At 59.5% G+C, this 23,323-nt stretch overlaps 1 protein-coding gene and 1 pseudogene across 1 annotated transcript in view; one reads left to right on the forward strand and one right to left on the reverse strand.

Annotated features, from left to right (window-relative positions):
- Window positions 1-14,276, reverse strand: part of Psen2 (presenilin 2) — a 15,928-nt gene extending 1,652 nt beyond the window's left edge. The window contains exons 1-9 of the mRNA XM_042701270.1: window positions 14,213-14,276; window positions 6,953-7,109; window positions 5,983-6,194; window positions 5,277-5,418; window positions 4,717-4,784; window positions 3,770-3,990; window positions 3,208-3,306; window positions 1,679-1,762; window positions 1,380-1,481 (exon numbers count right to left, since the gene is read on the reverse strand). Coding sequence (XP_042557204.1) covers window positions 1,380-1,481; window positions 1,679-1,762; window positions 3,208-3,306; window positions 3,770-3,990; window positions 4,717-4,784; window positions 5,277-5,418; window positions 5,983-6,194; window positions 6,953-7,093 — 1,069 coding nt within the window. The 5' untranslated portion in view covers window positions 7,094-7,109; window positions 14,213-14,276. The remainder of the gene's footprint in view (window positions 1-1,379; window positions 1,482-1,678; window positions 1,763-3,207; window positions 3,307-3,769; window positions 3,991-4,716; window positions 4,785-5,276; window positions 5,419-5,982; window positions 6,195-6,952; window positions 7,110-14,212) is intronic.
- A 3,908-nt stretch (window positions 14,277-18,184) lies between these two features.
- LOC122126787 lies at window positions 18,185-18,333 on the forward strand (annotated as a pseudogene).
- The last annotated feature ends 4,990 nt before the right edge of the window (window positions 18,334-23,323 follow it).

Raw genomic sequence — 23,323 nt, forward strand, 5'->3', positions numbered from 1 at the left:
AAGGGGGTGGGGGTAGAGAAGAGGGTGGGCGGGGAAGGGGGTGGGGGTGGAGAAGAGGGTGAGTGGCTGGGGAAGGGGGTGGGGGTGGAGAAGAGGGTGAGTGCTGGGGAAGGGGGTGGGGGTAGAGAAGAGGGTGGGTGCTGGGGAAGGGGGTGGGGGTGGAGAAGAGGGTGAGTGCTGGGGAAGGGGGTGGGGGTAGAGAAGAGGGTGAGTGGCTGGGGAAGGGGGTGGGGGTAGAGAAGAGGGTGGGTGCTGGGGAAGGGGGTGGGGGTAGAGAAGAGGGTGGGTACTGGGGAAGGGGGTGGGGGTGGAGAAGAGGGTGGGCGGGGAAGGGGGTGGGGGTACAGAGGGTGGGCGGCCCCGGAGAAAGGGGTGGGTGTGGGTGGAGCAGGTGTGGCTCCAGGGCTGAGCGTAAACTGGGGGGTGGGGGGTGGGGGGGGAGGAGCTGTTCAACTCAGAACTTCGTGAAGTATGGGTGAGAATACGATGACAGAGGACTGCTGTGGACCCCCCCTCCCCCCCAGAACAGGAAGCTGGGCTCAGTGAGGCCTGCTGTCAGGACTGCTGTGGACCCCCCTCCCTGATCCCCCCCCAGAACAGGAAGCTGGGCTGAGGCCTGCTGTCAGGACTGCTGTGGACCCCCCTCCCTGATCCCCCCCCAGAACAGGAAGCTGGGCTGAGGCCTGCTGTCAGGACTGCTGTGGACCCCCCTCCCTGATCCCCCCCCAGAACAGGAAGCTGGGCTGAGGCCTGCTGTCAGGACTGCTGTGGACCCCCCTCCCTGACCCCCCCCCCCAGAAAAGGAAGCTGGGGTGAGGCCTGCTGCCTGGGAGCCTCCAGAAGTGGCCGCCCTCCCCAGCCCACAGGGCCCAGTGAGGGGTGTTACCTTTACTCTGGGCTCATGTCCTGCAGGTCAGGCCCCAGTCCTGCCCAGGGCCCAGGGCCCAGGCCTCAGGCCCAGGCCTTCCCCGGCCTTGGGCTGCTGCGCTGTGCGCAGAGTCTGGGTCTGCCTGGCCCTTTAGCTGGGCTGTGGGTACCTCCTGGGCTCCCCGCCAGCCAGGCTCAGCTCTGAGGCCAACTCCTCAGGACGCCCTCCAGAGCTCTGCCCCGCTCCCCGGCATCCACAGCCTCAGCGCTCAGCACTGCGGCCAGACAGGGACTGGCCCACAGTGCCCACACCCAACTCCCAGCCAGGGTCCCAGCCAGAGCTCAGACACACAGTGCACCTGACCCCGCCACCCAGGGCCTGGGAGGGAGTGGGGGAGGGGTGCAGCCAGCCGCTGGCCCTTCACAGGGCCTGCCCCACCCATGAGGACCTCCGGCCCGCCCGCCCGCCCGCCCGCCCTGTGGGAGCAGACCGTGGGGCGCGGGCACCTTACTTTCCTCCTCTTCCTCCAGCTCCTCCCCGGGGAGGCCAGGCAGGGGTGGCTCAAAGGCCTCAGGATACTCAGGCTCTGCAAAGCCCTCATAGGAGTCTTCCTCTGGAGCCATCGGGGTGCCGTGGGGGGAGAGACAAAGGCGGATCAGGGCTCCACTGCCTCCCTCCCCCTCCGACGAGGCCAGGCACCACGGTCAGGGCCGCCGGTGGACCAAGTCACCTGTGTCACCCGGGAGACAGTGCGGCCATGGCACACCCCTGCCCGGCAGGCCAGGCGGTCGGCCCTGCACCCACACTCACCCATCTCTGGGTCGTAGGGGAGCTGCAGTGCTCCCTGGGAGGAGGGGTCCAGCTTGGCCATGCCCGCTGACCACACCATGGCGGCTGGGGAAGGAGACAGGGCCGCCTCAGGCAGTGCTCGGCGGGGCTCCCCACCCCGCTCAGCCCCAGCCCACCCAGCCAGGGGCCACGGTCGCCGTGCCCTCCCCACTCAGCCCCAGCCCACCCAGCCGGGCATGGCAGGCTCCCCAGCCCGCTCAGCCCCAGCCCACCCAGCCAGGCATGGCGGGGGCTCCCCACCCCGCTCAGCCCCAGCCCACCCAGCCAGGGGCCACGGTCGCCGTGCCCTCCCCGCTCAGCCCCAGCCCGCCCAGCCGGGCATGGCGGGGTGCCCTCCCCGCTCAGCCCCAGCCCACCCAGCCAGGCATGGCAGGGGGTGCCCTCCCCGCTCAGCCCCAGCCCACCCAGCCAGGAGCCATGGTCGCAGCCGGCCATGGCAGGGGTGCTTCCTATCTTTTCTTCACTCCTCACAAACAACTCTGCCGAAGACAACGGTTGATATTATCTGTAAGCAGTGTGGTAAACTAGGTGGGTTCTTTAAAAACTGTAAAAACAGCACCATTACATGTAGCATTCTGAACGCACGGCTCAGTGGTGCTCAGGCGCTCCCAAAACCACCCCCAGGAGCCCTACTTCCTCAGCTCAGCTCTGCTGGCTCCTGCTGCCCCGGGGGCAGGTCACACGGTGTGTCTTCTTATCACTGATGTGTTGGGGCTGCTGTTCAGACTAGACCACAGCCTCCTCCCTTCCCAAGGCTGACCAGAGATGGACCTCAGGGCACCCTGCTCCTGGCCTTGCTGAACACTGCGAGTCCCTCTTACAGACAGACATCCTAAAGAGGGGCTGGGCTCCAGGGTTAGGCTAATGCAATGGCTTCTCTCCAGTCTGGCCTTTCCTGAGGTCAGGGTCCATCTGGATGTCCAGCATACACTTCACACTCAGCCCCCCTCCCCAAGGCTGCCCAGGAACCCCAGCTGCCTGCCAACCTGCTCCCTAGCCGTGGCGGCCCCCAGCTGCCCGCCCAGGCCTGGCGCAGTCCTGACTCACGACCCCTCATCCACAACCCAAGGCCTCCAGAACACAGCTGTACCTCACCACCCACGGCCACCCACGCACCGCCCACGTCCCTGGGCAGGACCCCAAGCCCGGGGAGATGGGAGCGCCCTTCCCAGCCCCCCAGCCCTACTGCTGCCCAGGCCGCTCCGGGGACAAGGCCTCTCCCTCCGCCAAACGCCCTGCTCAGAGCCACTGGGAGCTGGAAGGCTCATCCGACCACGGCCTGCACCTCTGCGGGGCACGTGCACGTAGCCATGGGACTGCCTGGGCTCCTCCTTCCCACTCTGAAGGTGGGGACCCCTGTGGGGGCACCAAGGCCTCAGGCAGGGAAAGGGTATCTCCTGTCAACTCTGAGACAGCCCCATGGCCAAGCCCCATGACCCCACCACAGGCTGCCTGCTAGCCTCCCCGCTGGGCCGAGGCGGGGCACTCACATGAGTAGATCAGGGCTGGGAATATGGGCTCGTTCCTCTCCTGCGCTGTCTCCACCAGCACCCTCAGGGGCCCTCTGGGACAGAGCACAGCCACGAGGTCTGGGCACACAAAGACACCCTGTCAGATGGCTCCCAGCAGTCCCCGGGGCCAGCCCTTGCCCCAGGGGCCTGGGTGGGCTCTCCAAACAGGCTGCTGGGATCCCAAACCACTGGTTTTCGGCCAGGACCTAGAGCTGTACACCTTGACCCAGAGGAAGGGCTTCTCTGAGCCTCCAGTCCCTTAGCCTTGTAGCGGGGCTCATGAGGAGCAGTGGTTTTGGGCAGCTGGCAGCTCCTGGTGAATCAGGTCTCCCTGTGTGTGTGTGTGCGCGTGCGGTGCATGCGCGTGTGTGTGCGTGCATGTGTGCCCAGTGAGGGTCAGCAGCAACGGGCACCGAGTGTGGGCACCTGCGTCTTCTCCTGGAGCACCTGAGACGGCATCTCCGCACCTCCTGTGCAACAGGAGAAGCTGGCCTCACCGCCGCCGCCGCCTCCGCCCCCCAGCCTGCTGCCCACCGCCTACCGTACACCGAGATGGCGCCCAGGATGACCCAGGCGGACCACTCCGGAAGGTACTTGATGAACACCAGGGCCATGAGCGCGCTGATCATGATGAGGTAGGCCTGCTGCAGCACCAGGGGCCCCTTCCAGTGGACGCTCACCATGCCCACCGCCCCGAAGTTCCACACCGTCAGCCAGAGCGTGGGGTAGTCCATGGCCACGTTGTAGGTCTTGAGCACTTCCCTGCAGCCAGAGGCGGAGGGCTGGGATCTGCCTGCTTGCCCACTCCCTCCCCCTTGGCTGGGGAGAAAACGGGTGCGCTGCCCCAGGGCAGTGCCACGGGGAAGACTCCTGCAGAACTCCCCTCCCTGCTCTGCCTCCCAGGCCCAGTCAGGCCAACATCCCAGATCAAAAGAGCAGGGCAGTGGTCCCCTCAACCAGGAAGCACCCAGGCTCAGCCCAAAAGCGAAATACAAATTCTGAGGGGTTTCCATCCACTTGGCACCCACAGACCACCCCTCCACGATGGCTTTACTTTTTATTTATTTATTATTTAATTAATTTATTTATTTTTTGGGTCCGGTTGTGGGGCCTGAACTCTGGGCCTGGGCGCTGTCCCTCAGTTCTTCAGCTCAAGGCTAGCGCTCTACCACTTGAGCCACAGTGCCACTTCTGGCTTTTTTCTTTTTGCTTATGTGGTGCTGAGGAATCGAACCCAAGGCCTCATGCATGCAAGGCAAGCACTCTACCACTGAGCCACCTTCCCAGCCCTTGATGGCTTTGTTTTAAACCAGGAGCTCGAAGAGTCCACTCCCAGCCGAGCCCTGGAGGACAGGAGCCTGGGGGACAGGGCAGGCAGACCTGGAGGCCAGCACTGGCACCCAATAGCCACCCATCTCCTCCCCGGTGCTGTGCTGTATGAGGCCAGGAGAGAGCCCAGAGACCCCGCAGCTCAGCGGCTGCACTCACCCGAGGTAGATGTAGGTGAAGAGGAAGAGCAGCATCAGGGAGGACATGATCAGCCAGCCATGGATGAACTGGACAAGAGAACAGGGCAGCCTGCACAGGTGTCCATCTTCCCCACCCTGGGGCCCCAGGTCCCTGGGACAAGGTGTCCATCTCTCCCAACTCCAGGCTCCCAGTACGGCTTCCCAAGCCGGGAGGAGCAGAGGAGGTCAAACACCCCCACCTCAGGCTCTGTCCCAAGCAAGCAGCCTTCTGCCCTGCCCCCACTCTGCTTACAAGCTGGAGCCTCTGACACGGACTGACTCCTGACACCCCTCCGCCACCCATGCCACACTGCCAGCTGAGAGGGCTCTGCCTCCCCCCCAGCGTCTCTGGAGGGGTGGTGCTGGGCCAGGGCGGCCTAAACCAGACCTGGAGGTGGAGAAGGAAGCCGGCCCTCATCCCAGGAGGAGAAATGGGGCTGGGGAGGCTGTGATGGGACGGGGAGGGAGCCACAGATGTTGAAACCACCCTGGGAGCTGGAGGAAGGGCAGGGGCTCAGGGAGGGGCGGCGCAGGGCCGACCTTGTAGCAGCGGTACTTGTAGAGCACCACCAGGAAGACGGTCATGACCACGATGACGCTGATCATGATGAGCGTGTTCAGCACGGAGTTCAGCAGGCGCTGCCCCACGGAGGCCGTGTCCTCGGTGAAGGGCGTGTAGATGCTGAGGCCAAGAGGGGCCCTCAGTGCCCGGCTGTGGCACAGCACCCGCCCCTGGCGACCCAGCTCTGCTCTGGACAGCCCGGGCTGGCTGGAGCCTGGCAGCAGAGCTGCCATGCTGGGGAGCAGGCCCCGAGCCCTGGCCCACTTCCCAGCCTCCCGACAGTTACGGGGCTCTGCGTGAGGGCCGGACCAGGAGGCAGAGGGTCTGGACAGCACAACCAAACGGCTCTCACACCACGTAACCCTACCCTGCAGGCGCCTGCACCTTCCCCCAGGCCCAGCCTGGCCTGACTCCTGCAATGCCGGCCGCAGGCAGCGCCCACACTTGGCAAGAGGTTTGCCCTCCAGCCTGGATGCTGGTGGCTGTGAAGTCCTCCTGACACCTCCCTGAGCAGCACCAGCTGGCCTGCATGCCAAGTGCTCGGCCGCCGTGGCCCCTGGGTGAAGCCTGGGCTCAGCCCCCACACAGAGGAGGAGGAGGGGCGTTCAGGCACCCCAGGCAGGTGGGCCGTGCAGGTCCAGCGAGGCCGCGGGGCAGGCCCCGCCCTGCCCTGCCCCGACTCACAGCTGTCCATTCTTCTCGGTGTAGAAGCGCACAGACTTGATGGTAGCCACCACCACCACCATGCACAGTGTGACCGGCACGAACAGCATGATCACGTGCTTCGCCCCGTACTTCAGGGTCAGCTGCTCCTCCAGCCCCGCCGGCCGCCCCGGGGCCCCGCTGCACAGGTAGCCATCAGGGTCCTCCTCACAGTCCTCGCTCTCCCGGCCCCTCTGGGGAAACCACAGTGCATGTGCGGAGTGAGGCCTGACCATTTCCAAGCAGAAGCGGGAAGTCCGCCCGAAGCACACAGACAAGCAGGAGGGGGCTCATGTGGAAGGAGGGGCTGGGCTGGGAGGGGCTCATGTGGAAGGAGGGGCTGGGGCTGGGAGGGGCTCATGTGGGAGGAGGGGCTGGGAGGGGCTCATGTGGAAGGAGGGGCTGGGCTGGGAGGGGCTCATGTGGAAGGAGGGGCTGGGCTGGGAGGGGCTCATGTGGAAGGAGGGGCTGGGCTGGGAGGGGCTCATGTGGAAGGAGGGGCTGGGCTGGGAGGGGCTCATGTGGAAGGAGGGGCTGGGCTGGGAGGGGCTCATGTGGAAGGAGGGGCTGGGCTGGGAGGGGCTCATGTGGAAGGAGGGGCTGGGCTGGGAGGGGCTCATGTGGAAGGAGGGGCTGGGCTGGGAGGGGCTCATGTGGAAGGAGGGGCTGGGCTGGGAGGGGCTCATGTGGAAGGAGGGGCTGGGCTGGGAGGGGCTCATGTGGAAGGAGGGGCTGGGCTGGGAGGGGCTCATGTGGAAGGAGGGGCTGGGCTGGGAGGGGCTCATGTGGAAGGAGGGGCTGGGCTGGGAGGGGCTCATGTGGAAGGAGGGGCTGGGCTGGGAGGGGCTCATGTGGAAGGAGGGGCTGGGCTGGGAGGGGCTCATGTGGAAGGAGGGGCTGGGCTGGGAGGGGCAGGCACAGGTCCACTTGGAGGCGGCGGCTGGGGGCCTACCCACTGGGCGGAGCTCTCCCTGTCCTCCAGGCCGCGCCGGCCCTCCTGGCAGGAGCGTGGCGTGGGGCTCTCCGCGGACATGAGGGATGTCCTCTCGTCGCATCCTTCGTCCTCACTGTCGGAGGCCATGAAGGTGAACATGGCCCCCGGGAAGTGCCTAGGAAAGGGGCAGAGGAGCTGATGGCACCTCCCTGCAGGCAAAGGGCGCTGGCAGGAGGCGGAAGACCCACACAAAGGGGCTACTCGTGACAGACTTCCAACACACACCTCCAGTGACTGCTGTTAAGATGGGTCCCAGACCCACCCGAGCCGCTGTGGCACAGGGGGCAAAAATGTCCACCAGAAAACCCAGGAGCAATCTGAACTATGAAGGCATTCAGACATTCAGTCAATCGATCAACACACACCTGGGAGCAAGTACTATATGGCAAAAATGGCTTTGGGCTCCGGATGACGGGTGTGAACTCCACAGGCTGTTGACACCTGGGGTGATCAGTGTGAACTCCACAGGCTGTTCTGACACCTGGGGTGATGGGTGTGAACTCCACAGGCTGTTCCGACACCTGGGGTGATCAGTGTGAACTCCACAGGCTGTTCTGACACCTGGGGTGATGGGTGTGAACTCCACAGGCTGTTCTGACACCTGGGGTGATCAGTGTGAACTCCACAGGCTGTTCTGACACCTGGGGTGATGGGTGTGAACTCCACAGGCTGTTCTGACACCTGGGGTGATCAGTGTGAACTCCACAGGCTGTTCCGACACCTGGGGTGATGGGTGTGAACTCCACAGGCTGTTCTGACACCTGGGGTGATGGGTGTGAACTCCACAGGCTGTTCTGACACCTGGGGTGATGGGTGTGAACTCCACAGGCTGTTCTGACACCTGGGGTGATCAGTGTGAACTCCACAGGCTGTTCTGACACCTGGGGTGATCAGTGTGAACTCCACAGGCTGTTCTGACACCTGGGGTGATCAGTGTGAACTCCACAGGCTGTTGACACCTGGGGTGATCAGTGTGAACTCCACAGGCTGTTCCGACACCTGGGGTGATGGGTGTGAACTCCACAGGCTGTTCTGACACCTGGGGTGATGGGTGTGAACTCCACAGGCTGTTGACACCTGGGATGATGGGTGTGAACTCCACAGGCTGTTGACACCTGGGGTGATCAGTGTGAACTCCACAGGCTGTTGACACCTGGGGTGATGGGTGTGAACTCCACAGGCTGTTCTGACACCTGGGGTGATGGGGGTGAACTCAGTGGGCTCTTCTAGGATTACAGACATGAGCCAGCAGAGCTGGCTGATCTGTACTTTGTTCAAGTTATTAATGTGTGTGGGTGTATGTGTGCTGGTGCTAGGGCTTTAACTCAGGGCTGGGCACTGTCCTTGAGCTCTTGTGTTCAAGGCTAGCACTTTACCATTTGAGCTATAATTTCTCTTCCAGATATTTTTTGGGGGGTGGTTAAGAGTCTCATGGAAAAGCTGGGCGCTGGTGGCTCATGCCTGTAATCCTAGCTACTCAGGAGGCTGAGATCTGAGGATCACGGTTCAAAGCCAGCCCGGGCAGGAAAGACCATGAGACTCCTATCTCCAGTAAACCACCGGAAAACCGGAAGTGGCACTGTGGCTCAAGTGGTAGAGTGCTAACCTTGAGCTGAAGAGCTGAGGGACAGCGCCCAGGCCCAGAGTTCAAGCCCCATGACCGACCGGAAAAAAAAAAAAGAAAAGAAAAGAAAAAGAAAAAAAGAGTTTCATGGACTTTCCTGCCTGGGCTAGCTTTGAACTGAGATCCTTAGATCTCAGCCTCTTGAGTAGCTAGCTAGGATGACAGGTGTGAGCCACCAGGGCCTAGCTCAAGCGATCAGTTTTTAGAGGAGGTTTTCTCCCCTGGGGCCACTCCTGAGCTTCCTCGTCGGCCTGGGGCAGATGCCAGGCAGCGTGCGGCCGCTGGCCTGAGCAGGACAGGGCCGGAGAGCGCTGGGCACACCTCTGCTTCCCTCTGCAGCACCGGAGCCTTCTCTGGGAGGCTCCCTGGACACAGAAGCCCATAGCATGAGGCCCCTGGAGAGCGAGAGACGAGTAACAACCCGGATGCACGCCCACATCCAGGGAGACGTAGCCCCTACCCCAATCCTGCTGTCAAACCCTGGAGCACAACAGTCAGCACTACCTCCCACTACCGGCCCAAGGGGGGCAGACACGTGGGGGGGATGGAAACAGGGGTGTGAGTCAGCTGACAGACTGAATCCCTTTCCAAACAAAGCCCAGAGGCTGAGGCAGCCCAAGGTTAGCAGCAAACCATCCAAAGCGGTCACCAAATCTCACTGGATTGCTGAATGGGCTGAAATGCTGACCAGCCCCACCCAGGGAGGCAGAGCCCAGGAATCCCAGGTCTGGTGTCCGAAGCTCTCCCAGTTATCAGGGAAATGGGGTGACCCAGGTCCCTCGCCCGCCTTTTCACAGCAAGAAGAGCCAGGCCTGCCTGAAGCCAGAGGGCGAGCAGGCAATGGATTTTAAAACAGCAGAGCAAGCCCCAGGCTGCCTGGAGGGCAAGGGTCTCTCTCCTGCCACTAGCACCAGGGGCTGCCAGACAGGCCTGGAGTCTAGACAGACACTGCTCTCTTCTTCCCAGAGGCGCCGATGCCCAGTCCTCTAGGTCACATGACTGCTGCCTGACACTGTAAGGTTAGCAACACCCTGAGGAGCCCCGCTTCCCTGCCCACCTGCACCCTGACAACTGTCCGTCCGTCCATCCATCCATCCATCCTTAGCCCATATCACCACACGTCACTGCTGGATGGTTCTCCCCACACTGGGGTGACCTCAGTCCCATCTGACTGAATCCTTGGCCCTGAAAATTGCCCCATCCTCCAGACCACGGGCCCCAGGAGCCCTGGAGGGGCCTCCCGGTCCGCTGCCAGGTGCCGGATTAACTCCCATTAGCTCTTTGCTACGACAATGCCTTTGGCAGGAGAACCTCTCATTTCCTGATAGCCCGGGAAGAGCAGTGTGGGGGCAGTGGCAGAGGAGCCCTGGTACACCAGCCAAGCAGAGCCCAGGCTCTACCTAGCTTGCTTTCTTCCTTTGTTCCTTCCTTCCTGAAATAAGAGTGCACCCATGGTCAAAAGCAGAGCTTGAAAGACGCAGAGCTGAAGTTGCCCGCGCCACATGGCTCTGGGTGACTAACAGGGCAACTTCACCTTCCGCAGAAGAAGACGCCTGCCAGGTAACTGCGAGGACTGAGGTGCTGTCTGCAGTGTCTCTAACAGCAGGCGCTCTGCAGGGAGGCTCAGGGAAGAGGACGAGGACCAGGGTCCAATGCCATTCACAGCGGTGAGGGGTCCCAGTGTGCTTGCAGCGGTGAGGGGTCCCAGGGTGGGGTCCCAGTGTGCTCGCAGCGGTGAGGGGTCCCAGGGTGGGGTCCCAGTGTGCTCGCAGCGGTGAGGGGCCCCAGGGTGGGGTCCCAGTGTGCTCGCAGCGGTGAGGGGTCCCAGGGTGGGCAGCCAGGAATGCACTAAGCCATCAGACAGGTGTGGAGGGGAGCCCTGGGCCTCTGAGAGATCCTGTTTCTACACAGTCCAGCCTCAGGCACCTGCGGTGGATGCAATCAAAAACAGCAGGGGTCTTAAAGTCCCCCAGTCAGCACCTTCCTTCACAGCCAAGGAAACGGAAAGCCCTGGGGCAAAAGGAATCAGCCGAGGTCCCGTGACAGAGCAGCAGCTCTGACTAGGTCTCCACTCACTACAACGGAGCCTGCCCAGCCCACAGGCCCAAGAGGCTCCCCGCTGACAACTCTGAAAAGTCTCTCCTGATCCTCCTCCACTCCAGCCTGGGGCCCACCCTGCTCTCCCAGCTGCCGGTCTGGCGGCTCGGAAGGTTGGCTGGAACAGGACACTGCTTCTCTGGGTGGATCGACAAGACAGGTCGAAGGCTATCCACACATCAAAACTGGGTGCCAGGCGGCGGCAGGCAGCCTTCCATTACTACCACAAACACCCGAGACAACTAACTGGTTAAAAAGGTTTTGGCTCACAGCCTTACAGGTTCCAGACCATGGGTGGTTGAGCCTGTTGCCTAGGGCTTGTACGAGCACATCCTGGCAGGAGGCTCACGGGGCGGCTGGACTGCTTGCCCCACGGTCAGAGATGGAAGGAGGCAGATAGCCGCAACCACAGTCTCCTCTGAGAACATCCCCAAGGACCTAAAGGTCGCTCACCAGAAGGAACCGCTTAAAGGTGCCATCCTCTCCCCAAACACCAAGGGGGGGCACCTCTGACACAAGGACCTTGGGGTATCACTAAGTCCAAACCCCAGCACTAGCATTCTCAGAAAAGGAAAGCTTCCTAAGGCGCAACATTGAGGGCAGAAAAACCTCTACCCACACTCTCATCTGCGGTCTTAATAGACAACACCTGAGCCCTGGGTGGAGGACTAACGGATAACCTGAATGTTTTAGCCTCGTATTACTTTAGTTAAAGCTAAGTGGTTGTGGAACTGGAGACAAGCTCAAGTGGTACGGTGACAGCGGTGAGCAAAAACATTGAGCGAGCACACACAAACACACACAAAGAAAAGGGTCAGGGCTTCTGGCTGAGGTATGGCTGGTGAGCACCCTTTAAATTTTCTTTCTCTGCTCTAGAATTTTAGCCAAGAGGACCAAATAGCCTGTTTGCTCAGCAGACGCAGCAGTGACCCAGGCTGAGTCAGGCTTTGCAGAGGGCAACTTGAGATTATTGCCCTCCCAGACACTCCGGTGGCAGTGACACTGTCCCTGAGCTTGGAGGCCCAAGCTTGGTCCACCGATGCAGGAGAACCCCAAGAAAGGGAGCTGAGAGAGGAGGAAACCCCTGGGCACCACAGCCCTCCCCGGGGCTGCAGCCTGGGGAGATCACGGGAACAGTTGTTGTTCCATCCCAGTAAACCGTGTCCCCAAGCCACAAAACAACAGCCCAACAGCCACAGAAGTCCAGATGGAGAGGCGCTTGTGAGCTTTGTTTTCTTTAATTTTTTTTCTTCTAGTTTCTCAGGAAGTTGGTAATGGGACCCCCACAGACATGCTGTGGGCAGCAGGGCAGAAACCTGGACAGAAGATGACAGTAAAGCGGATGTGGTCACAGGCCCTGAAGCCATACAACCCACCAAGCTGCTCGGCGGCTCCTAGCCCTGGGCTTCCCCGGGGGGAAGGGAGGTCATAGTAACTGGCTCAGTGTCACCAGAGTTCTCAAGCGTGTACAGCACGGCCACGCAGTTATCAGCACGGCCACGCGGTTATCAGCACGGGCTCGGAGCGAGGTCAAGGCAGAGAGAGACCAGGCAGAGTGTGTGCAGTGCAGCTGGGGCAGTGGCACAGGAGGCGGGTGAGGGGTCAGGATGGGCCTGACGACAGCAGCCTTGGGGGGCCCCTCCTCGTCCCCCCTCATCCACAGCACGGGCTGTTCACTTCCCACACAACTCTGTGGGCCTGAAGCCCGAGCACGTGCACACCCTGGCAGAGCTTTCCCCCAAATCTGAAGCAACATCCACGCCCCTCCCTCACGCCAGCTCACGGGTGAGCCTAAGGCTGGGGAGGCTCACCAGCCCAGAAAACAGCAGGAGCTGCCACTGTTTCTCAGGGATACAGAGCCACCTGCACGCCGGGAACCGAGGCTTGCACACCTGAAGCAGCTTATCCAGAGCCTTTAATCACTGCTGGAGATCTGCGCCGAGAGCTGTGGAGGCTCAGGTGTCCACAGAATGGACACATGGGGGGGGCTGTGGAGGCTCAGGTGTCCACAGAATGGACACACGGGGTGGGGGGGGGCTGTGGAGGCTCAGGTGTCCACAGGATGGACACACGGACGGAGGCTGTGGAGGCTCAGGTGTCCACAGGATGGACACACGGACGGAGGCTGTGGAGGCTCAGGTGTCCACAGAATGGACACACGGGGTGGGGGGGGGGCTGTGGAGGCTCAGGTGTCCATAGGATGGACACGGGAGGGGGGGCTGTGGAGGCTCAGGTGTCCACAGGATGGACACGGGGGGGGGGGCTGTGGAGGCTCAGGTGTCCACAAGATGGACACGGGAGGGGGGGCTGTGGAGGCTCAGGTGTCCACAGGATGGACACACGGATGGAGGCTGTGGAGGCACAGGTGTCCACAGGATGGACACGGGGGGGGGGGCTGTGGAGGCTCAGGTGTCCACAGGATGGACACACGGATGGAGGCTGTGGAGGCTCAGGTGTCCACAGAATGGACACGGGGGGGGGGCTGTGGAGGCTCAGGTGTCCACAGGATGGACACGGGAGGGGGGAGGCTGGGGAGGCTCCAGTGTCCACAGGATGGACACACGGATGGAGGCTGTGGAGGCCCAGGTGTCCACAGGATGGACACGGGAGGGGGGGCTGTGGAGGCTCAGGTGTCCACAGGATGGACACACGGATGGAGGCTGTGGAGGCTCAGGTGTCCACAAGATGGACACGGGAGGGGGGGCTGTGGAGGCTCAGGTGTCCACAGGATGGACACGGGAGGGGGGGCTGTGGAGGCTCCAGTGTCCACAGGATGGACACGGGAGGGGGGGCTGTGGAGGCTCAGGTGCCCACAGGATGGACACACGGGGGGGGGGGGGCTGTGGAGGCTCAGGTGTCCACAGGATGGACACACGGATGGAGGCTGGGAGGCCCAGGTGTCCACAGGATGGACACACGGGGCACCATGCTGAAGCGGGTCTGGGCGGTGGCCTTGGGTCGAGCTGCTGAGCCCGGTGCTGTGTGGGGCGCCGGCCCTGGTGCTCCGGACCGGGCAGAGGCCAGGGCACCTGGTTCCAAGCCTGGCTCGGCCATTCCCTACCTGGGCGACCTTGGGCACAGCCCCCCTGGCTCTGGAGGGGGGGCTCCGCACCGGGGCCCGAGGCCGGGCTCCGCACCGGGCAGAGCCCGATCCAACACCGGCGCGGCGCGGTGAGGAAGGCCGCCACTCGCCGGGCCCCGCGCGCGGCCCCTTTAAGCGCCCGGCCCTTTAACGGGCGCCCGCGCCACGCAGGGCCCGGGGCCGCCCTCCGCCCCATCCCGCCCCTGGCCCGGGCCTCCCCTGGCCCCTGGAGGCCGGAGGCCGCCAACGCGGCGCAGCGGGGGCCGCGGCGGGGAGCCTTCCGGGCCCGAGCCGCCCGGGGCAGGCCGCGCAGGGGACAACCCGGCTCCACCCGGGCTCGCCAGGCCGCGGGCTCCGGGCCCCGCCGCCCGCCCGCCCCGCCACCCGCCGGCCCGCTCCGCGCCCGCGCGCTCACCTGCTACGCCGCGGCCCGCTGACTTTACGCAGCTGGCGGAGCGCCCCGCTGGTCCCGGCGCTGGCCCCGCCCACCGAGGCGGCCTGTCGCGCGCACCCAGGTAAGACCCCGCCCACAGCGCCTGCCCCGCCCACCTGGGGGGGGTCTCTCGCGCGTGCCCAACCACGGTCAAGACTCCGCCCACAGCGCTAGCCCGTGGCCTGGGGCCCCGCCCAGTGGCCGCTCCCTCGCGCTTGCCAGACAGGGCTCCGCCCACGGGCCCGGCCCGCCCACCGACGAGCTCCGCCTATGGTCCCGCCCCCAGCGCTGCCGCGGTTCGGGTCCGCTCCCGCCCGGTTCGTGGGCCGGGCCTGCGCGGTGGGGCCCGCGGAGACCTGCTGTGGCTGGGCAGCGGCCGTCCCACGGGGCCCCGCAGCCCCGGAGCGGGAGCGCTCAGCTCGGGCGCGCTGTGGCCGATCCCCGGGCGTCCCGGAGCTCCGGCGCCGCGGAGGCCGTTGGCGCTCGCGCGTCTCGGGCGCCTTCTTACTCCTGAGCCGCGGCGCGGCGCACGCGCACTGCCGTCCACGGCGTGGTCCGGGGTGCTGACCGGCTCCGGACATCCCCACGCCCCAAGGTGACAGCTAAAGGACGCGGGGTCCACCAGCCAGCCCAGCTCCACTGCCCCGGATGCCCGGCTCTGCCGTCGGGGCCTGCCGTCCGGGCTCTCCGTGTCTGCGGTCCCGGCCCTGCCGTCCGGCCCTGCCATCCGGGTCCTGCCGTCCGGCCCTGCCATCCGGGTCCTGCCGTCCGGCCCTGCCATCCTGGTCCTGCCGTCCCGGCCCTGCCATCCGGGTCCTGCCGTCCCGGCCCTGCCATCCGGGTCCTGCTGTCCGGACCTGCCATCCGGGTCCTGCCGTCCGGACCCTGCCGTCCGGACCTGCCATCCGGGTCCTGCTGTCCCGGCCCTGCCGTCCGGACCTGCCATCCGGGTCCTGCTGTCTGGGCTCTCCCGTGTCTGCCATCCGGGTCCTGCCATCCGGGTCCTGCCGTCCGGGTCCTGCTGTCCCGGCTCTGCCGTCCAGGTCCTGCCATCCGGGTCCTGCCGTCCCGACTCTGCCATCCGGGTCCTGCCATCCCGGCTCTGCCATCCGGGTCCTGCCATCCTGGCTCTGCCATCCGGGTCCTGCCGTCCGGCCCTGCCATCCGGGTCCTGCCATCCGGGTCCTGCCGTCCCGGCTCTGCCATCCGGGTCCTGCCGTCCAGGTCCTGCCGTCCGGGTCCTGCCGTCCGGGTCCTGCCGTCCCGGCTCTGCCATCCGGGTCCTGCCGTCCAGGTCCTGCCATCCGGGTCCTGCCGTCCCGGCTCTGCCGTCCGGCCCTGCCATCCGGGTCCTGCCGTCCAGGTCCTGCCATCCGGGTCCTGCCGTCGCGGCTCTGCATGTGCCCCTCACGCTCTTGGGCCGGGCGCGGCCCTCTCGACTCCAGGACCTCCCGCCGTGGTCACTGCCCAGCCTGGGCAGCTGCTCCTTGCTGGGCAGGGTCCCCACCAGCGACTGCCGGGAAGATCTCCCTGAGAACTGCAGAGAAACAGGCACAGGACGGCAGCCACGCCTCTTCCCCCGTCCGCCCGTGAGGGGTTGGCGTTGTACTGTTGGACAGTGAGCTGACTGCACTCCCGCCACACACATCTCTATCTCCTGAGTCCTGGCTTTCTACAGGGCTGGTCATGTGACTTTGACAGCAGGTGTCACAAGCAGAAGTGCCAAGTGCCCCGACAAGCCTCACCCTCTCCCAGGAGCCCAGCTAGTCCTAGAGCGAGGCCACCCCAGTGCCGGGACATCACAGGTCCTAGAGAGAGGCCACCCCACTGCCAGGGCATCACAGGTCCTAGAGAGAGGCCACCCCACTGCCAGGACATCACAGGTCCTAGAGAGAGACCACCCCACTGCCAGGACATCACAGGTCCTAGAGAGAGACCACCCCACTGCCAGGACATCACAGGTCCTAGAGAGAGACCACCCCACTGCTGGACATCACAGGTCCTAGAGCGAGGCCACCCCACTGCTGGACATCACAGGTCCTAGAGCGAGGCCACCCCACTGCCAGAACATCACGGGTCCTAGAGAGAGACCACCCCACTGCTGGACATCACAGGTCCTAGAGAGAGGCCACCCCACTGCTGGACATCACAGGTCCTAGAGAGAGACCACCCCACTGCTGGACATCACAGGTCCTAGAGAGAGGCCACCCCACTGCTGGACATCACAGGTCCTAGAGAGAGACCACCCCACTGCCAGGGCATCACAGGTCCTAGAGAGAGGCCACCCCACTGCCAGGGCATCACAGGTCCTAGAGAGAGACCACCCCACTGCCAGGGCATCACAGGTCCTAGAGAGAGGCCACCCCACTGCCAGGACATCACAGGTCCTAGAGAGAGGCCACCCCACTGCCAGGACATCACAGGTCCTAGAGAGAGACCACCCCACTGCCAGGACATCACAGGTCCTAGAGAGAGACCACCCCACTGCCAGGACATCACAGGTCCTAGAGAGAGACCACCCCACTGCCAGGACATCACAGGTCCTAGAGAGAGGCCACCCCACTGCTGGACATCACAGGTCCTAGAGAGAGGCCACCCCACTGCCAGAACATCACGGGTCCTAGAGAGAGACCACCCCACTGCTGGACATCACAGGTCCTAGAGAGAGGCCACCCCACTGCTGGACATCACAGGTCCTAGAGAGAGACCACCCCACTGCCAGGACATCACAGGTCCTAGAGAGAGACCACCCCACTGCTGGACATCACAGGTCCTAGAGAGAGACCACCCCACTGCTGGACATCACAGGTTCTAGAGAGAGACCACCCCACTGCCAGGGCATCACAGGTCCTAGAGAGAGACCACCCCACTGCTGGACATCACAGGTCCTAGAGAGAGACCACCCCACTGCTGGACATCACAGGTCCTAGAGAGAGACCACCCCACTGCTGGACATCACAGGTCCTAGAGAGAGACCACCCCACTGCTGGACATCACAGGTCCTAGAGAGAGACCACCCCACTGCTGGACATCACAGGTCCTAGAGAGAGACCACCCCAGTGCCGGGACATCACAGGTCCTAGAGAGAGACCACCCCACTGCTGGACATCACAGGTCCTAGAGAGAGACCACCCCACTGCTGGACATCACAGGTCCTAGAGAGAGACCACCCCACTGCCAGGGCATCACAGGTCCTAGAGAGAGACCACCCCACTGCCAGAACATCACAGGTCCTAGAGAGAGGCCACCCTGGTGCAGGGATCCACAGCTAACCCTCTAAGGAAGCTGACAGAGGCCGTTCAGTCTGTGGTAACAAGGCAGCATAGGCTGGTAACTCATACACAACAGAAATCCGGTTCTCACTGTTGTGCAGGCCAGGAAGCCAAGATCAAGACCTCCTCAGGTGCAGAGAGGGCCCCAGGATTGTAGGATTGTGTCCTCAGCAGTGGGAGGAGCGAGCTAGCTCTCTAGGATCTCTATCCAGGCCGCAACCACCACCTAATCTATAACCTTGGGTTTTACATGATTTTTTTGGGGGGTGGGGGGGAGGTCAGTCATGGGGCTTGGATTCTGGGCCTGGGCACTCTCCCTAGGCTCTTCAGCTTAAGGAAAGTGCTCTACCACTTGAGCTACAGTGCCACTTCCATTTTTCTGGTGGTTAATTGGAGATAGAAAGTCTCATGAATTTTCCTACCCAGGCTGGCTTTGAACCATGATCCTCAGATCTCAGCCTCCTGAGTAGGATTACAGGTGTGAGCCACCAGCACCCAACTTACGTGAATTTTGTGAGGACAAAATACACCATAGCAATTATGTAGTATGAGAAAAAATGGAGGTGGAGGTTGGTTTAAGTGGTGGAATGCCATCTGTGAGTGAAAAAACTATGGACAATACCCAAGTCCTGAGTTCAAATCCCAGCACAAAGAAAGAAACCCAAATAGGTGATATATTATTATACTTACCTGTCAGGAGCACTACCATGATCACAAGATGGTTTTCCCTGGTCGGGGCTTATCCATTGCCGACTAGATACTCTGACTGCTATAATTACTCCAAACATGGGTCACTGAACTGCATAATCTATGACAGGGACCAGACCCTTCATTGCTGACGACAGTCATTCATCACGGATATGTAATCTCACTCAGTCTGATCTGATCAATATAGTTGACATTTACATCTCACGGTCCTGTGCAATAGTTTTCTTCTTAGGATTTTTTTGGTCAGTGCTAGAGTTTGAACTCAGGCCTCTAATGGACCCTGCTAGGCAGACGCCCTATCACTTGAGCCATACTATCACTCTTCTTTTTTTGGGAGGGGTGGAGGGGGGTCCGGTCATGGGGCCTGAACTCTGGACCTGGGCGCTGTCCCTCAGCTCTTCAGCTCAAGGCGAGCGCTCTACCACTTGAGCCACAACACCACTTCGGGCTCTTTTTCTTTTTGCTTATGTGGTGCTGAGGAATCGAACCCAGGGCCTCATGCATGCAAGGCAAGCGCTCTACCACTGAGCCACCTTCCCAGCCCCGCATCACTCTTCTTTTGCTTCATTTTTCAATAAGGGTCTATTGTTTTTGCCCAGGCTGGTCTTGATTCTCTGAATCTCCACCAACCAAGTAGCTGGGATTATAAATGTTAGCCACTGAAGTTCAAAATTTTTTAAATAAGAAAAATATCTGCTTATCTTTAAAATGCTTGCTACAAAACAAACTTTTAGAAAACAAAACTTTTAGAAACAAACTTTTAGAACATAAACTTTTAGAAAAGTCTAAAGATGTTTCATTTGTTTTTTGTTTTGTTTTTGTCATTCGTGAGGCTTGAACTCTGGGCCTGGGCGCTGTCCCTGTGCTCTTCAGCTCAAGGCGAGCGCTCTACCACTTGAGCCACAGCACCACTTCTGGTTTTCTAGTGCTTTATTGGAGATAAGAGTTTCACGGACTTTCCTGCCCAGGCTGGCTTTGAACCGTCATCCTCAGATCTCAGCCTCCTGAGTAGCTAGGATGACAGGTGTGAGCCACCGGCGCCTGGCCCTAGAGGAGTTTTGTTCCCGTAATCCCAGCTACTCAGGAGGCAGAGCTTATGAGGATCATGCTTGAAGGCTAGCTCCGGTGAAAAGCTATCAAACAAGCTGGGTATGGTGATATAACCCTGTAATCCCAGCTGCAAGGGAAGCATAGGTAGGAAGATTGCAATCCAGAAGCTTCCCTGGACAATAAGAGCACAAGACATTACATGAAAAATAACTAAAGGCAAAAGGGACTGGGGGCATGGCTCAAGCTATCAGGACCTAGGTGGAAGACCCTGAGTTCAAATCCTAGTGCTGCCAGAAAGTACTTACACTTCCTAGAGAGTGTATACACTCAGAAAAAGTAAGCAGAAGAAAAGTTGCTTGATGGTTTCCTTTTATTTTCTAATATGTTGATGATTTTCTTAAATAAGAATTTGGTTACAAATATAGAAATGCTAAGTGGGGAAAAACTGAGATCATTCCCCCTAAAGTCAGGAATGAGACAAGTGTCTACTTTCCATACTCTTGTACAGTATGGTACTAGAAATCATAGCCAAAGTAATAAGGCAGGAGAAAGAAATGAAAGGGATTCAATATGGAAGGAAGAAGGCAAATTCACCCACTTTGCACATGACATGGTCCTGAACAAACTCTATAGATTCTACCAAAAAAAATTCTAGTCTGATAATTACCTTCATAAATGTAGTAGGACATAAAGCCAACCCTCAGAAGTCAGTGCCTTGTCCCTTCACCAGTAGTGAGCAGCTTGGCTCTGTTTCCTTAGCTCTGCCACTCTGCCTGGAGTGAATGGAATCTCGGTGTGATTATGACTTGCACTTCCTCTATGGCTAAGAATGCCGAACCTTTCTTCACCTGTCTGCTAACCGTTTGTATTTCTCCTTCTACAAATGACCTGCTCAGTTGGCTTGCTTGCTTATTGATTGGATTACTTAGTCTCTTGCTGTTTAATTTTTTGAGTCCTTGGTATATTCTGGATATTAATTCTTCATCTGTTCAAATGCAAGCAAAGATTTCCCTCCTTCCCGTGGGCTGTCTCTTGGTTCTGGTGATTGTTTCTTTTCTTTCTTTCTTTTGTTTTTGTCGGTTGTGAGGCTTGAACTCTGGGCCTAGGCACTGTCCCTGTGCTCTTCATCTCAAGGCGAGCACTCTACCGCTTGAGCCATAGGGCCACTTCCGGTTTTCTAGTGGGTTTTATTGGAGATAAGTCTCACGGACTTTCCTGCCCAGACTGGCTTTGAACCGTGATCCTCAGATCTCAGCCTCCTGACTTAGCTAGGATTACAGGCATGAGCCACCGGCACTCAACTTGATTGTTTCTTTTGCTGTGCAGAAACTCTTTAATGTGGTACAGTTCCATTTGTCTATTCTTCCTCTCATTCTCTGGGTATTTGGAGGTCTACCAATTCAGGAAAAAAAATTGACCTGTTTCTATAACTTCCAGAGTTTCTCCTATATTTTTCTATAGTAGATATAAAGTTTCAGGTCTTACTTTGAGCTTTTTGATCAAATTAGAATTGATTTTTGTACGGAGTAAGAAATAGAGGTCGTTTCAGTTTCCTGTAGGTGGAAAGTTTTCCAGCACTATTTGTTGAAGAAACTGTGTTTTCTCATTCCATAGCTCCTTTCTCAAAAATCAGGTGTCTGTAGGTGTGTGGTTTTATTACAGTGTCTTCTATACTGTTCCATGCTGTTTTTGTTACTATGGCTCTGCCATATAATTTGTAGTCTGGAATTTTGATAGTTCAGCAGTACTCTTCTTAAGAGTTACTTTGGAAGGGAGAGTTCTCAAGATGGCGACGGGGCAGTAGGGAAACGCCACAGCTCTCTCCAACCAAAAAGAGAGTTCGAGTTCCAACCTTTAATCTCCCCAAGAGACCGACAACAACAAAAAGACGAACACTCAGAGAAAAACCAGAGGTGGAAAATAACAAAAAAAGAAAGAGAGGAAAAGAAGAATTTCAGAACAGAGAAGAGCGAAGACCCCTCCCCCAACCTTTACTGGCCGCGCGGCAGTGCGCCAAGCCGCCGGCCAGCCGGCCCGGCGGGGGCTGCCGGAGCCACAGAGACACAGGGGGCTGCTTGCAGATCACCAGGTACCGGATTGCAGAACAGCGGATCGCCAGGAACAGAGAAACCTACCAGCCGGGAGTCTCCAGGAGGATCCCACCCCACCCATCACTCTCCACCGGAGCGGAGAGGCTCCATCCCGCCAAAGCCGCCCGGCACCAGCAGCGCCACAAAGGGACCTGTCCGCAGATCACCCGCCCAATCGCGATCGCAACGACCCGGCGGGGGGCCGCCCAACCCAGCCCGCAACCACCCCAACTGAACTCGGACTGCAACAACAACTGACGGACTGCAACAACAACTGACGACCTACAGGGTGAGTACCCATCAGGGGACAGGGAATCCATCAAGGGAGACCAGAGCTGGAGGGAATCCCCAGACCCTGACCTAGACTCCCTACCCCAACACCCGGACCACAGGACCCACTAAAACTGGGAACTGTTCGAGAGCCCCACCAGCCGGTGGAGCACACTCTGCTGGCCAGGCCAGAGCAAGAGCGCCCCGGGAAGGGAGCTTAAATGCTCAAGCCAGGAACAGTGCCCCTGGGTCAAGACTACCAACAGTAGAAGAAATTTGAACTGTGTCCTCCAGGCTGCATAACCAAGGTGGTATACACATTAGCACAGGCCTAACGAGCCGCTCCAGGCTGGGGCCGGAACCAGGCCAGGGGACCGGCGCCTGAACAAAGCAAAAAGGGTCAGAAGTGGGGCTGTGGCTCAAATGGTAGGGTGCCAGCCCTGAGCTGAAGAGCTGAGGGACAGCACCCAAACCTAGAGTTCAAGCCCACAACCAGCCCAAAACAAACAAACAAAAACACATCAGGAGCCCATAGCAGACTCCAGTATTTGGGAGAGTGCATCCAGAGCATCTGATCTTCCCAAGAGCACCCGCAGGAGCAAACACAAGCAGTCTAGGCTGCTCAACCCTTCCAAAGGCGGGAATTGATACAGCAGAGAGCTGAGAATCCTAAGTGAATAGCAGCTGGAAATAGGCTCCCAACAGAATCCAGATCAGACACAGACTCTCTCTACCAATAGAGAATCAGCAACCAAGCAAAGACAGACACACCAAAACAAGATTGAAGAGCAGTCTCCTGAACCCCCATGCGAAAATCACAGAGAAAAATCACAAGGTTTACCACTACCCAGGACAGCAAGCTCACCTCAAAAGCCAGCAGCCACGCAGGGGAGAGCCCCAGTGGGAGCAAAGCAGGAATGGAAGACAAAAACTACATCCAAGGGTTGCTGGAGGCAATGACTCAAGAAATAAAGCGAGAAATGGATCAGAAATTGAAAGAGCACAAGGATGAACTATCAAAAGATATACAGGATATCAAACAAAAATTGGATGCAAAAATAGAAGCTGCACAAACCTCAGTAAGAAGTGAGATAAACGCCAAATTAGAGGTAATGCATACTGATATCACCTCATTGAGAGGTGAGATCAGTACTCTGAGAACCAACATTGAATCCATAAAGGGATCCATTTCCACCATGCAAACCACAATAGAAGCCACGGTCAACAGAGTGAATGAAATGGAAGGTAGAGTGTCAGATACAGAAGACAGAATACACCAACTGGACCAAAAAGTGACAGATATGGAAAAATCACTCAAATTAAACCAAAGGGAAATTCAAGAGCAAGCAGATAATGCTAAAAAATTTAACCTTCGCATAATCGGAGTGGACGAAGGTGAGGAATTCCAGAGCAAGGGAATGCAACACCTATTTAACAAGATAGTCAATGAAAATTTTCCCCACCTCAAAAACGACCATCTTAACTACATCACAAAAGCTTATCGAACACCCAACAAGCAAGATCCCAGGAGAAACACTTCTAGGCACATAATAGTAACAATGATGGATCTGAATAATAAGGAAACAATCCTGCATGCAGCAAAAATGAAGAAGGAGCTATACTACAACGGGAAAAAAATTAGAATCACTGCAGATCTCTCCACACAAACAATGAATGCAAGAAAAGCCTGGGAAAGCACCATA

Source organism: Dipodomys spectabilis, unplaced genomic scaffold (assembly GCF_019054845.1).
Source record: "Dipodomys spectabilis isolate Male_0828 unplaced genomic scaffold, ASM1905484v1 ptg000288l, whole genome shotgun sequence".
Classification (NCBI taxonomy): domain Eukaryota; kingdom Metazoa; phylum Chordata; class Mammalia; order Rodentia; family Heteromyidae; genus Dipodomys; species Dipodomys spectabilis.